Source organism: Emys orbicularis, chromosome 12, assembly GCF_028017835.1.
Source record: "Emys orbicularis isolate rEmyOrb1 chromosome 12, rEmyOrb1.hap1, whole genome shotgun sequence".
Taxonomy (NCBI): Eukaryota; Metazoa; Chordata; order Testudines; family Emydidae; genus Emys; species Emys orbicularis.
This window is the reverse complement of record NC_088694.1, coordinates 39,348,294-39,363,944: the sequence shown is the minus strand read 5'-3', so window position 1 is coordinate 39,363,944 and position 15,651 is coordinate 39,348,294. Positions and strand designations below refer to the sequence as shown.

At 47.6% G+C, this 15,651-nt stretch overlaps 1 protein-coding gene across 1 annotated transcript; it reads left to right on the top strand.

Annotated features, from left to right (window-relative positions):
- The first annotated feature begins 10,334 nt into the window (after positions 1-10,334).
- LOC135886162 (olfactory receptor 5G9-like) lies at positions 10,335-11,695 on the top strand. Its single transcript, XM_065414021.1, has 3 exons — positions 10,335-10,595; positions 10,781-10,838; positions 11,046-11,695. The coding sequence occupies exons 1-3, from the start codon at positions 10,335-10,337 to the stop codon at positions 11,693-11,695; spliced, it is 969 nt and encodes a 322-aa protein (XP_065270093.1).
- The last annotated feature ends 3,956 nt before the right edge of the window (positions 11,696-15,651 follow it).

Genomic DNA, 15,651 nt, shown 5'->3' with positions numbered 1-15,651 from the left:
ATATTTTATCTTCAGGACCATTTGCTTCTCTTCTCTTTTCAAATGAATTTTTCTCCTCAAATTCATCCAGTTAGCTGGTATCTTGTTGTAAAAGCTTAATATTCCTGTTTACTCTTTGTTTCCGTGGAGGTTTTTGAATATAGGAGTTTTTTGGTGACTCTCATCCTCAGCTGGCTTGATATTTGGTCAATGAGCTGCCACTTGTTGCTGTAGCATAAATGATATAATTCAACAGGTTAATTCATGTTGGTTTTAGAGCTTCCTTGGGCACTTCTTTAAGTGCTTGCACTATATCATCAAGTTTTTTCTGGTCTTCAAATTTCATTCTTGGTAATGCTTGTCAGTGATCAATGTCTTTTAAATCCAGCATGATCTGAATTAACAAATTATTCATATTTCCCATACTTTCTTTGGGTACTCTGTTTCACTCATGTTTGCTCTCGATATTCCTTTCTTTTTGCAAAATTCCCCTCTTTGGAAAAAAGCTCTCCATTGTCCAGTAAGTCTATGTTTCATCATTTCTTTCTCTGTGTTGTCGTTGTTTCCCTCCATCCATTAAGAACACAAGAACATAAGAATGGCCGTACTAGGTCAGACCAAAGGTCCATCCACCCCAGTATCCTGTCTACCGACAGTGACAAATGACAGGTGCCTCAGAGGGTGTGAACCTAACGGGTAATGATCAAGTGATCTCTCTCCTGCCGTCCATCACCACCCTCTGACAAACAGAGGCTAGGGACACCATTCCTTACCCATCCTGGCTAATAGCCATTAATGGACTTAACCTCCATGAATTTATCTAGTTCTCATTTAAAGCCTGTTATAGTCCTAGCCTTCACAACCCCTCAGGCAAGGAGTTCCACAAGTTGGCTGTGCGCTGTGTGAAGAACATCCCTTTATTTGTTTTAAACCTGCAGCCCATTAATTTTATTTGGTGACCCCTAGTTCTTATATTATGGGAACAAGTAAATAACTTTTCTTTATTCATTTTCTCCACATCACTCATGATTTTATATACCTCCATCATATCCTCCCTTAGTCTCCTCTTTTCCAAGCTGAAAAGTCCTAGACTCTTTAATCTCTCCTCATATGGGACCCATTCCAAACTCCTAATCATTTTAGTTGCCCTTCTCTGAACCTTTTCTAATGCCACTATATCTTTTTTGAGATGAGGAGACCACATCTGTATGCAGTATTCAAGATGTGGGCATACCATGGATTTATATAAAGGCAATAAGATATTCTCCGTCTTATTCTCTATCCCCTTTTTAATGATTCCTAACATCCTGTTTGCTTTTTTGACTGCCACTGCACTACTTGGACGTCTTCAGAGAACTATCCACAATGACTCCAAGATCTTTTTCCTGATTAGTTGTAGCTAAATTAGGCCCCATCATACTGTATGTATAGTTGGGGCTATTTTTCCCAATGTGCTTTACTTTACATTTATCCACATTAAATTTCATTTCCCATTTTGTTGCCAATCACTTAGTTTTGTGAGATCTTTTTGAAGTTCTTCACAGTCTGCTTTGGTCTTAACTATCTTGAGCAGTTTAGTATCATCTGCAAACTTTGCCACCTCACTTTTTACCCTTCTCCAGATCATTTATGAATAAGTTGAATAGGATTGGTCCTAGGACTGACCCTTGGGGAACACCACTAGTTACCCCTCTCCATTCTGAAAATTTGCCATTTATTCCTACCCTTTGTTCCCTCTTTAATCAGTTCACAATCCATGAAAGGATCTTCCCTCTTATCCCAGGACAACTTAATTTATGTGTAAGCAGAGTCAGGATGAGCTCCAACCTGACATCTCGTGGTGAATTGTGGCAAGTTGTGGAAAAGAACTTCTTGTTTGCATAGGCACACCCACCCTACCTAGCCTGAGCACACGACAGCCCAAATGGTCACTTTGACTGCTGTGGGATCCCCAGTTTCTCTGTTATTGGGGCAGGAAGAATAAAGTGTTGTTACCCTGATTATGTGAATCAAGGGCAGTAGAACTGTACTTGACATTTTATGATGGAGGGACTTGCCATCAACTAAGTAGCACTCGCTAGACAAGGGACATGGGTTCCAAAACCCAGTGAATGGAGAGAGGCTGGGGACAGGTATTTGTACCTGATGGCATGGGACCCTTTTGAGGGCCTGAGACACCAATTGCACTGCCTTCTCTCTCTCTCTCCCCCCTCCCCCCTCCCTCCCTCTGTAGAATATCAGAGCTAATCTTGATTCTATTAGGAGTCTAGTTACAGGCTGCTGAACTGAATTCATCTTGGGCCAATGGTGCACTAGCACTGGGGCTCCCGCTACTACAAGCCCAAACTAAAACTGATTCAGGGAGTGCTACACCGAGTGACCACAGACCCTTTACAAAAGCAACGGACTCAACTAGTGCTGCTGAAAGAGTACAGAGCCCTGGCCATAAGGGCCCTGCATGATGACTTTGGACATTTAGGGATAGAAAGGACCCTGGAACTTATTCATAGTAGGTTCTATTGAGGCCCCGAATGGCTGAAGATGTTCGCAGGAAATGTGAGACCTGCGCTCGATGTGTTCAAAGGAAAACTCTGCCCACGAGGGCTGCATATCTGAAGAACATCACCAGCAACAAACCTCTGGAGCTGGTATGCATTGATTTCTTGTCTTTAGAAGTAGACAAGAGGAATGTTGGGAACATTCTAGTAGTGACTGACCATTTTACACGGTATGCACAGACATATCCCACATATGATCAGAGGGCCACTACTGTCGCACGAGTACTGTGGGGAAAATATTTCTCAGTTTATGGATTCCCAGCCCGGATATACTCGGATCAGGGGCGGGACTTTGAGAGTCACCTTCTGGAGGAGGTGCTGAGGATAGCAGGAATTAAAAAGTCTAGGACAACACCTTATCACCCACAAGGTGACCCTCAGCAGAGACGTTCAACCGAACCCTATTAGATATGTTGGGGACTTTGTGACCAGAGCAGAAGGCAACCTGGAGCCAACATGTTGAATTTCTGGTGCATGCCTACAATGCCACAAAGAACGATGCTATGGGAGTCACCCCATATCTTTTGATGTTTGGGCGAGAACCAAGATTACCCATAGACCTGTGCTTTGGTGTATCAGAGGATGGAGATAGCTATGAAACTCATCAGCAATATGTATCCCAACTAAGAGAAAAGCTGCGGGATGCTTATCACTTAGCTACATCTGTGGCTCGGAAGAACGCAGACCACAACAAACATTGATATGATGCTAGGGTACGTTTGCAGGAGCTCCAGCCGGGGGACAGAGTCCTGCTGAGAAATGTGGGTATTGCTGGCTGTAGTGAGCCGGTGTGGCTCCCCGCCGCCCCGGAGGGGGAAGAGCCCATCCGGAGGCCAGAGTGGGCGGAGCTAGGGAGCTCTGAGCCCACCCCTCAGGGGGTCAGGCGGCGACCCGGAAGTACAAAGGCTCACCCTCAGAGCTCAGTCAGGCCCCAGCCACCGGAGAGACCAGATGTCTCCAGCCTAGCTCGGGGCTGGGAAACCTGCACGGCCCGGGGCGGCTGCCAGGAACCGCTGGGCCTGCCCTGTGCCCGCTACCCAGAGGAGCCGCCGGGCCTGCCCAGCGCCCGCTACCCAGAGGAGCCACCGGACCTGACCTGCGCCCGCTATCCAGATGAGCTGCCAGACTTGCCGAACGATCCCTGGCCTGACGAACCCATGGTCCAGGATCTCCCCGAGGCCGACACCAGCCCCCAGGTAGGCCCCAAGGGGGAGTGTGGAATTAGCCCGGGGGCAGCCGACTCCAGTCTGGCTGCAGCACTGCCAGAGCCTATGTCAGTGTGTTGCAGCCAGGATCCCCACTGACTAAGCAGCGGGCCTTCTGCCGCTGCTAGGGCCCCAGGCTGGGATGCAGTGGAGTGGGAGGGCCTGCATCTCCCCTGCCACCCAACCCGTGGGTGGCAGTCTCCCCCTCTCCCAGGCCTTTTGAGGCTTGGGCCTACTATTGTGTTGCTCAGCCCTGTCTGAGGGTCTGAGCCTCTGACTCAGCATTTGTTGCCCCGCCCTGACCTAGGGCCTGGGCTTAAATACTGGTATTATTGTTGCTCAACCCTGACTGAGGGTCTGAGGTCCTGACTCAGCGTTTGTTGCCCCGCCCTGACCTAGGGCCTGGGCTTAAATACTATGTACTATTGTTGCTCAACCCTGACTGAGGGTCTGAGCCCCTGATTCAGCGTTTGTTGCCCCATCCTGACCTAGGGCCTGGGCTAAATACGCCTGCTTGCTGCTCAGCCCTGACTGAGAGCCTGAGCCCTGACACAGCATTGGTGCCCGCCCTGAGCCAGGGTCAGGCTTACTGTGTCTTCCAGGACTGCAAGGGCTGCCGAGGGAGACCCTGCAGCCAGACAAAGTACCCAAGCACCAGTGGGTAGTGAGCCGGAGTGGCTCCCCGCCGCCCGGAGAGGGTCGAGCCCCGGCAAACTCTTGTACACTGGCAAACACAAGATAGCTGACAGATGGAAGGCAATACCTTACTTGGTGATGGAAAAGCTGGGGAGACCTGCCAGTCTACAAGATCAAACCTGAAGAGGGTCCAGGGCAAATAAAGACAGTGCATAGAAACCTGTTGCTCCCTGTGGGGGAATTGGTAGGCACCCCTTATGAGATGGGCCACAACAGGGCAACCGGGCAGGACAAAGGTGCTAGACCAAAGCCACCATCCAACATGGACAGTCGGCCCCCCACAGCTAATCTACCCCTACGCAGCACATCCGAGAGTGAGTCTGAGGAGGAAGACACAACCATGGTGTATCCTAGAATGGAGACAAGATTTCAGTCTCGATCAGCTGAAGCAAAAGAGAGCTCCCCCTCCTCCACCCTAAACCCCATGGTGGAAGTATTTAGGCCCACTTCTGACACCCCTGTGCAGCTGATGGGACCCCCATGTGATGACACACACAGGTTATTGGACAGTGGAGACATACAGGTGGAGGATGTCCTGGGCACCTTGGACCCTCCACTGTTAGAACTAGAAATGCAGGGGCCTATGCCAGTAGCCAAGGGGCCCTCAAAGGAAACCTCTCCATCCATCGCTCAAGAGGATGTCCCCTCTACCACGGCAAATGAGATTCTTAATAGACGAGACAGGGTAATAAGACCAGTAAATCGGTTAACTTATGATGCACCTGGGGTGACTAGTGAGGAGCCAATACATTTAGCACACAGGCTTGTGGAAGCTACAGTGGGCTTTCTGAGGCCCTTTGGAGGGAACCAGTGATTTGGTATAATAGGGAGTGTGATTTGTCAGGACGACAAATTCTCGGCTGGGGGGAGGATGTAAGCACAGTCTACCCTGACATCTGGTGGTGAATTGTGGCGAGTTGTGGAAAAGAACTTCTTGTTTGCATAGGCACCCCCCACCCCCCTGCCTAGCCTGAGTGCACGGCAGCCCAAATGGTCACTTTGACTGCTGTGGGATCCCCAGTTTCTCTGTTATTGGGGCAGGAAGAATAAAGTGTTGTTACCCTGATTATGTGAATCAAGGGCAGTAGAACTGTACTTGGCATTTCATGATGGAGGGACTCACCATCAACTAAGTAGCAGTCGCTAGACAAGGGACATGGGTTCCAAAACCCAGTGAATGGAGAGAGGTTGGGGACAGGTATTTGTACCTGATAGTATGGGCCCCTTTTGAGGGCCTGAGACACCAATTGTACCTCCTTCTTTCTCTCTACTGTAGAATATCAGAGCTAATCTTGATTCTATTAGGAGTCTAGTTACAGGCTGCTGAGCTGAATTCATCTTGGGCCAATGTGCACTAGCACTGGGGCTCCCACTACTACAAGCTGAAATCACTGAGTGTTGTGTTGAGTAGTGGGGGGGGGGGGGCTGAAGATATATGGCTGAGCAGCTGGCAGAGCAGTGCAGTTGGCGGGACAGCTGGTGGAGCAGAGTGGCTGGCGGAGAGGCTCACGTGACAGCTGGTGGAGCAGAGCAGCTGGCGGAGCGGTGCAGTTGGTGTGATGGCTGGAGCGGCTTATGGGACGGCTGGTGGAGCGGAGCGGCTGGCGGAGCGGCTCACGGTGAAGGCTGCAGCAGAACCCTACGGAGAGGCAGGGCAGTCGGCCTTGGACCACGTAAGGTGCCCCTTAACACCCCTGGGGGCGGGCATTTCCAGGCTGGGAGGTAAAACTCTGCAGACAAACTTTTGAACTCTGGGGCTGCACTAGGGACAGAGACTTTGGGTTGTTGGACTTTTGGGTGATTTTTGGGTTGCTGGACTCAAGAGACTTTTGGGGTGTTGGACTTTTGGGACTTTGGGGTGATCTTTTGGGTTGTTGGACTTAAGACCCTGAGGGGAAAAGGACACTGCTAAACTTACTTGGGGGTGGGTCTTTTGCTCATGGTCTATGTTATGAATCCTGTTTGTGGTGTTTCCCCAACATAATGCCGCATTGTTTCCCTCCTTTATTAAAAGGATTTTGCTACACTCAGACTCTGTGCTTGCGAGAGGGGAAGTATTGCCTCAATCTGTGACAATTCCTCAGATTTGTCACCTACAAAGGATGGCTCAGGTTTGGGAATCTCCCTAACATCCTCAGCCATGAAGACTGAAGCAAAGAATTCATTTAGTTTCTCTGCAATGACTTTATTGTCTTTAAGTGCTCCTTTTCTATCTCAATTGTCCAGGGGCCCCACTGGTTGTTTAGCCGGCTTCCTGCTTCTGATGTACTTAAAAAACATTTTGTTATTACCTTTTGCTTTTTTGGCTAGCTGTTATTCAAACTCCTTTTTGGCTTTTCTTATTACATTTTCACACTTAATTTGTCAGTGTTTATGCTCCTTTCTATTTACCTCACTAGGATTTGACTTCCACTTTTTAAAAGATGCCTTTTTATCTCTCACTGCTTCTTTTACATGGTTCTTAAGCCACAGTGGCTCTTTTTTAGTTCTTTTACTGTGATTTTTAATTTGGGGTATACATTTAAGTTGGGCCTCTATTATGGTGTCTTTGAAAAGTGTCCATGCAGCTTGCAGGGTTTTCACTCTAGTCACTGTACCTTTTAATTTCTGTTTAACTAACCTCCTCATTTTTGCATAGTTCCCCTTTCTGAAATTAAAATGCCACAGTATTGGGCTGTTGAGGTGTTCTTTCCACCACAGGAATGTTACAAGTTATTATATTATGGTCACTATTTCCAAGCGGTCCGGTTATAGTTACCTCTTGGACCAGATCCTGCGCTCCAGTCAGGACTAAATTGAGAATTGCCTCTCCCCTTGTGGGTTCCTGTACCAGATGCTCCAAGAAGCAGTTATTTAAAGTATCAAGAAATTTTGTCTCTGCAATTCATCCTTAGGTGACATGTACCCAGTCAATATGAGGATAATTGAAACCCCCACTATTATTGAGTTCTTAATTTTGATAGCCTCTCTAATCTCCCTTAGCATTTCAACATCACTATCACTGTCCTGGTCAGGTGGTCTATAATAGATCCCTAATGTTATATTCTTATTAGAACACAAAATTGCTATCCATAGAGATTCTATGGAACATGTGGATTCACTTAAGATTTTTACTTCATTTGATTCTACATCTTCTTTCACATACAGTGTCACTCCCTCCCCCGCTCCCCCCACCCCGCACGACCTGTTCTGTCCTTCTGATATATTTTGTACCCCAGAATGATTGTGTCCCATTATCAGGGGGTAGCCGTGTTAGTCTGTATCCACAAAAACAACAAGGAGTCCAGTGCCACCTTAACGACTAACAGGTTTATTTGGGCATAAGCTTTCGTGGGTAAAAAACCTCACTTCTTCAGATGCATGGAGTGAAAGTTACAGATGCAGGCATTATATAATGACACATGAAGAGAAGGGAGTACCTTACAAGTGGAGAACCAGTGTTGACAGGGCCAATTCGATCAGGGTGGCACCCCATCTATTATTGGGAGTGGACTACATCCACCCTGATCAAATTGGCCCTGTCAACACTGGTTCTCCACTTGTGAGGTACTCCCTTCTCTTCATGTGTCATTATATAATGCCTGCATCTGTAACTTTCACTCCATGCATCTGAAGAAGTGAAGTTTTTTACCCACAAAAGCTTATGCCCAAATAAATCTGTTAGTCTTTAAGGTGCCACCGGACTCCATGTTTTTGTGTCCCATTGATTGTCCTCAATCCACCAGGTTTTTGTGATGGCTATTATATCAATGTCCTCCTTTAACACCATGCATTCTAGTTCACCCATCTTATTATTTAGACTTCTAGCATTTGTGTACAACCTCATATCACTTCTTGCTTTGCACTACATGTGCATTTCACTCTTTTTGGGACAATGATCTCCGGTTTTCTTGGGTTATTTGGACCATTGCATGATATCAACCTGGGGTTATCCACCTCCACACAACACACCCTGCCAGATGAGGCACCTCTAAACTCTTTTAAAGCCCCTTTTATGCCATTCACAATAATTACTGAGTTGCCTGTAATCTCCATATTGGGTTTGGTTGGCTGGCTATAACACATAGGGTACCAAATCAGCATTTCTAGGCCTCGGGGTTTATTTTTTATTAATTAATTATTATTATTATTATTATGATGATTATGATTATTATGATTAAAATAATAGATATTTGAATAGGTATCTATCCAATAAGATACTACAGATATTAAACAGGATTTCACCAAAATAAAAATACTACAGAATGTAATAGACAAAGATATAACCTCACACAGAATTGTCCAGATTCCCAGCTGATGGGAATCAGCCATAAATCCATTGGAGTCAATGGCCCAGATTAGCAGCTGGTGCAAATCTGCCCTAACTCCATTGGAGACAATCAGCCAGATCCCCAGCTGAAGTGAATCAGCTGTAGCGCCATTGAAGACAATGGGCTAGATGAAAGAGATATTAGGCCAGAGAGAAACAGATGGTGACTTTATAGCCCGGTGGTTCAAACACTCACCCCTGATGCCAGAGATCCAGTCCTGTTGCTACAATGCCTTTTTATTATTTAACCACAGTGAACAGCTTCAACTGGAGAGACTAAAGGAGCCCATAGTCCCAGCTGAATGGGGATTTTGTGAATACTGGCATGCTAGCTGAAGTGGATTATGACCGTGAGTGTAAACCTCAGGGCAGATTGTCAAAAAGCAGGTCAGACACTCCAAACTGGTGGCATGTTCTATAATTACATTTCAACAACCCAGTAACAAATGCAAACTCCTGAAGTACTATAACAGTTTTGTCATGGAGTCACAGACAGTCCTCTTGGGCTCTCCCATCTATCTTGCCACCCAGGCAAACTCGACTTAGTGATAACTAGTTGCTTATAGCAAAGATCACAAAATATTCAGTTTTTTCCCAGTCCAAAGAGACCAGTCACTTATGCCAGGTCAATTTGTACTTCAGATCTCACACCCAAGAAAACACTTGTAGCCCATCCTATAGTAAACTAACTAAGGGTTTATTAACTAGGAAACAGAAATGAGAGAGTCATTTATAGGTTAAAGCAGATAACATATGAACAGAAATGAGTTTCAGTCTATGGTTCCAAAAGGTGACAGACTTGTAGCACTCTGTAAGGACTAAATGTGTTTTAGGACTAATGCCGGTTGATCCTGGGGATCTCCGCTTTTGTTTCCTAGCTCCAGCCCTGTGAGAGTCCAAACAGCAAAGCAATGAAGAATTTTCATGTCAGCCATCTTTATTTCCTTCTTCCAGAATTCAAGCTGATGGGATGAGCTTCCTTGCACAGAGAAACTTCTTGGGTGCAAGAAGGCCATTAACCCTGTCATTGTATTGTGATGTTTCACAAAGGCCCACTTAGTCCTTCTCAATGGGCAGGGGGAACCACTCCTCCTATCTGTGTTCACAAGTTCAGAAAAAGCATATTTACAGTTATAAAGTAAAACTTACATATTGTCTTATAGCATGGGATACAGACATTACAAGTAAGATGAATGCATTTCATAGAGTCTAAACTCTAAACACATTCCTTACAAATCTAACCCCTATTTTGAACAACATTAGCACAAAGGTGAGCTGGTCTGGTTTCCAGCTATAAATTTGTTGGTGCTCAGCTGATGCCTACAGCCCTTGGCAAGAGCTGGCACCTGTTCACAAATACCACCTGGGCCTGATTCTAGGATTTAGGTTCCGAAAGTGGCAGTTAGGTGACTAGGTCCTTTTGTGAATCCAGCCCATTGTGTCTATTTAAAACACACGCCAGATGGAGTAGGACTTTCTTTGCATTCATCCTATTGATCAGATGATCGCCACATGGCATATTTTTATATGTGTTAAATTCATTATTTTTTCTGTCTTTCAGGTCACAGTTATCCTGAATAAATATCAATGGAAAATCAAACCACAGTGAGTGAGTTTATTCTCCTGGGATGTTCCAGTGACCCACAGATGCAGATTTTCCTCTTCCTGGTCTTTTTAGTAATTTATCTTATCACTCTGGTGGGGAACATGATGATCATGGTGGTGATAAGGGCTGATCCTCACCTACGCACCCCCATGTACTTCTTCCTCTTCCATTTATCCTTGGTCGATATCTACTATTCCTCAGCCATTGTCCCTAAGATGTTGGTGAATTTCTTAGCAGAGAAGGGGGAGGGATAGCTCAGTGGTTTGAGCATTGGCCTGCTAAACCCAGGGATGTGAGTTCTATCCTTGAGGGGGCCACTTAGAGATCAGGGGCAAAATCAGTACTTGGTCCTGCTAGTGAAGGCAGGGGGCTGGACTTGATGACCTTTCAAGGTCAGTTCTAGGAAATAGGATATCTCTATTAATTTAAAACCATTTCCGTCAATGGCTGCCTCACCCAGATGTTCTTCATTTTTCTTGCATGGTGTCAAGTATCAGGGGGTAGCTGTGTTAGTCTGTATCTACAAAAACAACAAGGAGTCTGGTGGCACCTTAAAGACTAACAGATTTATTTGGCCATAAGCTTTCGTGGGTGAAGAAGTGAGGTTTTTACCCACAAAAGCTTATGCCCAAATAAATCTGTTAGTCTTTAAGGTGCCACCAGACTCCTTGTTGTTTTCATTTTTCTTGCAGCTGGTACAGAAATTTTCCTTCTCTCAGCCATGGCATATGACCGCTATGCTGCCATCTGTGACCCATTGCATTATGTGGAGAAAATGAACAAAGGGATCTGTGTTCAGCTGGTGAGTGGTACATGGACCATTGGATTTTTTTATGCCCTGCTCAACACAGTTTTTGTCCTCAGGTTGCATTTCTGTGGGCTCAATCAAATCCACCATTTCAGCTGTGAGCTCCCTCCTCTATTACATCTGTCCTGCATTGAGACCCTCACCAATCAAGTGGTGCTTCTCACTTCTATTGTGATACTGGGAACAAGCTCCTTCTTCTTCACCCTGATCTCCTACATTCACATCATCTCCACCATCCTGCGGATACGCTCTGCGGAGGGCAGGCATAAAGCCTTCTCCACCTGCAGCTCCCACCTGATTGTGGTTGGCTTGTTCTACCTGACAGGTTTTATCCAGTATACAAAACCCAGCTCTGTGTCCTCTGTGGTGCTGAATGAAATGTTCTCCATCCAGTACAGCATCTTGACCCCCATGTTAAACCCCATCATTTACAGCCTGAAAAACAAGGAAGTGAAAACAGCTGTAGGAAAAATACTGGTGAAATTCAAGTCTCTTAGGTTTTTTTTAAACAGGAGCCCACAGAACTGTGGATAACTAGTATGTTGGACATTCTCAGCTCGGAGTTTCAACTTAAGCCCTAATCATAACAGGAGGTGGGGTGCTGGCACTCTGCACATAGGTGTAAGCCACCCTTAAAGACAGATCCCCACCCAGCTGGCTGAAAGCTGCATGGCTGCCCTTAAATAATCAGGGCTGCACCACTATGTGCTAGCTGAGGATCTTGTGCCTCTGTGTATAAAGCTGTGACTCAGAATGGACCTGTTGTCACAAAGGTTGGCTTAAAGAGGATGTGGGATGGGCTAAATTAGGGGTCAGACAATACACTGTGATTTTCAAAGTGTCTAGTGGAGTTAGGTGCCCAAATCCTATTTGATGAGAAACTTTTAGCCCCAGAAACATGTCATAGGTCAGCCAGAAAGTCTGAGTGAAAACCCTGAAGAAAAGAGAGACTTCCTTGTTCCACTGTGATTAGACGATCAAAGTCCCAGAAACATGCCCGAGGTCAGCCAGAAAGTCTGTTTAGAGCCGGACATTGAAGCCTGTCCCAGTCCAGAGTCTACAACAACAATTCCATGAATACAGCTGTTTTGGGGGGAAAGAAGAAATGGAAGTAGGAGTAGAAGATTTCATTTCAATTTGTCGTCTCTCAAACATTAAATGATTATTTTTCTTTCAAAATGTCAAATTGAAAAGACAACTTTTATTTTGAGTTGACATTGTAACTCAAATTGAAATGAGTCATTTCATTCTCAATGTTAAGTCAAAATATTCATTCAAAATGAAAGTTTTCATTTGAAATGGATGCTTGAAAAGGAAATCTTTTCTTTCAGTGAAAAATGTCAAAATGATACAGCAGTTGATACATTTCTGCATCCAAACATTTTGAGAGTTTTTTCATTTTACAAAAATTTTACATATTTTGGGATTAAAACAAATATTGTAATACAGAATTTCCTGTGTGATGGAAATTTATTGTCCTGACCAGCTCAAATGTTTGTACAGAACCAAACATAACAAGCCACTAAATCTTGGCTTACTGTATTATTAAATAAAATAATAATAATTAATAATTAATAATAAATTAATAATTGATAATTAATAATTAATAAAAATGTAGTGTTTTCCCCAGTAGATCTGTTATATATAAAGCTCTTTGGGTCATAAACTGTGTCTTTAATTTCATCTTAAGCACAGAGACTAAGCATTTTGGTATTCTTCTTGTCCAATGTTTTTCTAACTGTTGCTAGCATTTATTTGTCTCAGTGTCTCCCCTGTTGGTAATCAGCTCCACTATCTGATTATGTGTCTTCTTTGTGCCACCCCTCTTTCTAGAAGATAGATAGGTAGATAGCTAAATAGCTAGATAGGTACGGGGGTAGCAACCAAATTATGCTTTAGAGCTTTCTCTGCTCCAACAAATGGTAGTTTCATGCGCCCTTTATACATAAGAGTCTGGAGGACTTATGGAATCACCAAATATAGAACACCCTCCTGACTCTATGCCCTCTGTGATGGCTGGCCAGGGGCTGGGGGAGTTGAGACATCTGGCTGGAGGGGCCTTGCTGGACAGAGTGAGGCCAAGGGGTCTGGGCTAGGGGGTATGGCCCAAGTTGGCAGGCAAGGACAGAGTGGGGAGGATAGAGGTGTGGCTGGAGTGAAGGTTGAGGGGCCCAGCTATGGGGGTTGGCTAGAATGGAAGGGCAAGTGGTCAGGCTGGAGAGCCTGGCCAGAGTGGGAGGTGAGACCCATCTGGAGGGGTGTGGCTGGGGGCAGGACTGGCTGGAGGGGGTGGCAGAAAGGAGCCCAGCTGGAGGCAGAGTGTGAGGGGCCTGACTGAGCAGTCTGGCCAGAGTGGGGGGGAGATGGGGGACTGGCTGCAAGGGTACTGATGGGAGGGACTGGCCAAAATATAAAAGAAATAGGAAGTAAACTAAAATAAAATACTTTTTAAAGTTTTAAAATATCAAATAAAATGTAAAACTTAAAGAGCAAAGAATTTTTTTTTTAAATGAAAACAAGTAAAATATGACATTGAGCTGGATGAGAATCCTTGGGGACCCAGGCTCCTCCATCACACAGCAGGAGCTCCCCCTCCCAATAAACACACACACACACCTCCAGCCCCAAATACTCCCTCCTCCAGCTCCCCCCAACCCCCCGGCCCAGCAGTGTCCTCTGTTTGGGAACTTGAAATATCGTCACCCTAGATACAGTTGAATTTTAAAGGCAGGTATTTCCGTTCCCCTTCATGATGTGACCGCAATGGGGCCAGGCTCTGGAAGTCTCAATGAGCTTCAATCCCACCTGGATCCCCATAGGCAGTTCCAGGAGGGCAGGGTGATTCCCTGCACAGCCCGGGCAGAGGCAGCATTGCCCTTTTCTCTCCCCTCATTCCGAAGGCTTGGCCCGGACCTGCGTCACAAGGTTGTGTGAGCTGGGTACATGCTGGGAAAAGCCCTGAGTGGGGGGACTCAGGCTGGTGCAGAGAGGGGAGCAGAGCCCGGAGGCCTCCAGCCTGGCTCTCTCTCCTTCCCCTCTCCACCTAGTACCTTGTGTACCCCGCTGCGGCTGGGCTGAATCTCGCCCCAGGAGGCCCAGCCGAGGGACACCCCGTCTCTCTCTCACTCTCCCGGAGTCAGGGTCACCGTCCACTGATGGAAGAGGTGCCTGGTGGTTGCGGGGAGTCTCGCTTGCTCAAGTGGAGATGACTCCATCCAAGGCATAGTGGCACCTGCCGACATTCCCCACTCCGGTGGGGTCTGTCCACCAGCTACCTTGTCCCTGGAGTGCAGGGTCTCGCCTCTGCCCCACATGGAGGGAGCCCTCATTGCTCAGTGTATAACGGGGGGGGGGTCTCCTAGCCTCCTGTACAACACGAGCAAGAGCCTTGTGTCCAGCAAGTATAAATGGGAGTGGTTCCCCCCAGGCTTTGTGTGTGGGTCTGGAAGCCCGGGAGGGCACCGCCCCTCACTCCCAGCAGGGCCGGCTCTAGGCACCAGCAAACCAAGCACGTGCTTGGTGCAGCACATTTTCAAGGGCAGCATTCTGGCCACTTTTTTTTGTGCTTCCGGCGGCAAAAGCCTAGAGCCAGCCCTGGCAGCAGCAGCGTGTCGTGCACGGGGGGCGCCTGGGGCCACTGCGGTTTGCACCGCGGAGGAGCAGTGCCCACACCTTGTGGCTGGGCCGGGCAGGCTTTGAGCGGGGGAAACTCAGGCTGGGGGACACCCCACGGGGCACATGGAGCTGCCTGCAGCTGCCGCAGGGTGGCCGCCCCCCCCAGCGCTGCAGCCGGGACTGGGCGAAGCGGCCCAAGCCACCCAGGGACTGTGGCAGGGTGGCCAGAAGCAGCAGCTGCAGCGGGGCCATAGAGGGTGGGGCGCTGCCGTGCGGGGCCTGCGTCCCGCTCTCCGGAGTTCCGCTGCCTCTGGGGCTACCCTGCCCTGGCTCCTCAGCCCTCTGCTGGGGCGGTCCCCCAGCTCTGCCCTCCCGGGTCCCGGCTGGTCCTGGAGGCGGGAGCCCTGGATGGAAGGACCCTGGGCTGAGGCGCAGCCCGGGAGCCCCGCTGCTTACCCCGACCCTGCCAGCGCTGGACCGGCTGGAGGCGAGGGGGGAGCGGGCAGAGTCATCACTGGTGGGGGGGAGCCCAGGGCTGGGGCGGCAGGGGGTGCGGGTGTGGGGGGGAAGAGAGAGCCCAGGGCTGGGGCAGCAGGGGGTGCGGGTGTGGGGGGGAAGAGAGAGCCCAGAGCTGGGGTGGGGTGCAGCCAAAAATTTTTTTGCTTGGGGCGGCAAAAAACCTAGAGCCGGCCCTGACTCCCAGGCTGGGATGGCCGCATGGCCAGAGTGAGACTGCTGTCTAAACCGCCCCCGCTCTCAGGGGCTGAGAAGGGGGGGGCCCTCCGAAGCTCCTGCCGTGTGATTGAGGAGCATGGGTCCCAGGGACTCTCAGCCGGCAGGGGTTGGTTCAATTTCAGATTTTACTTTTTTTATTA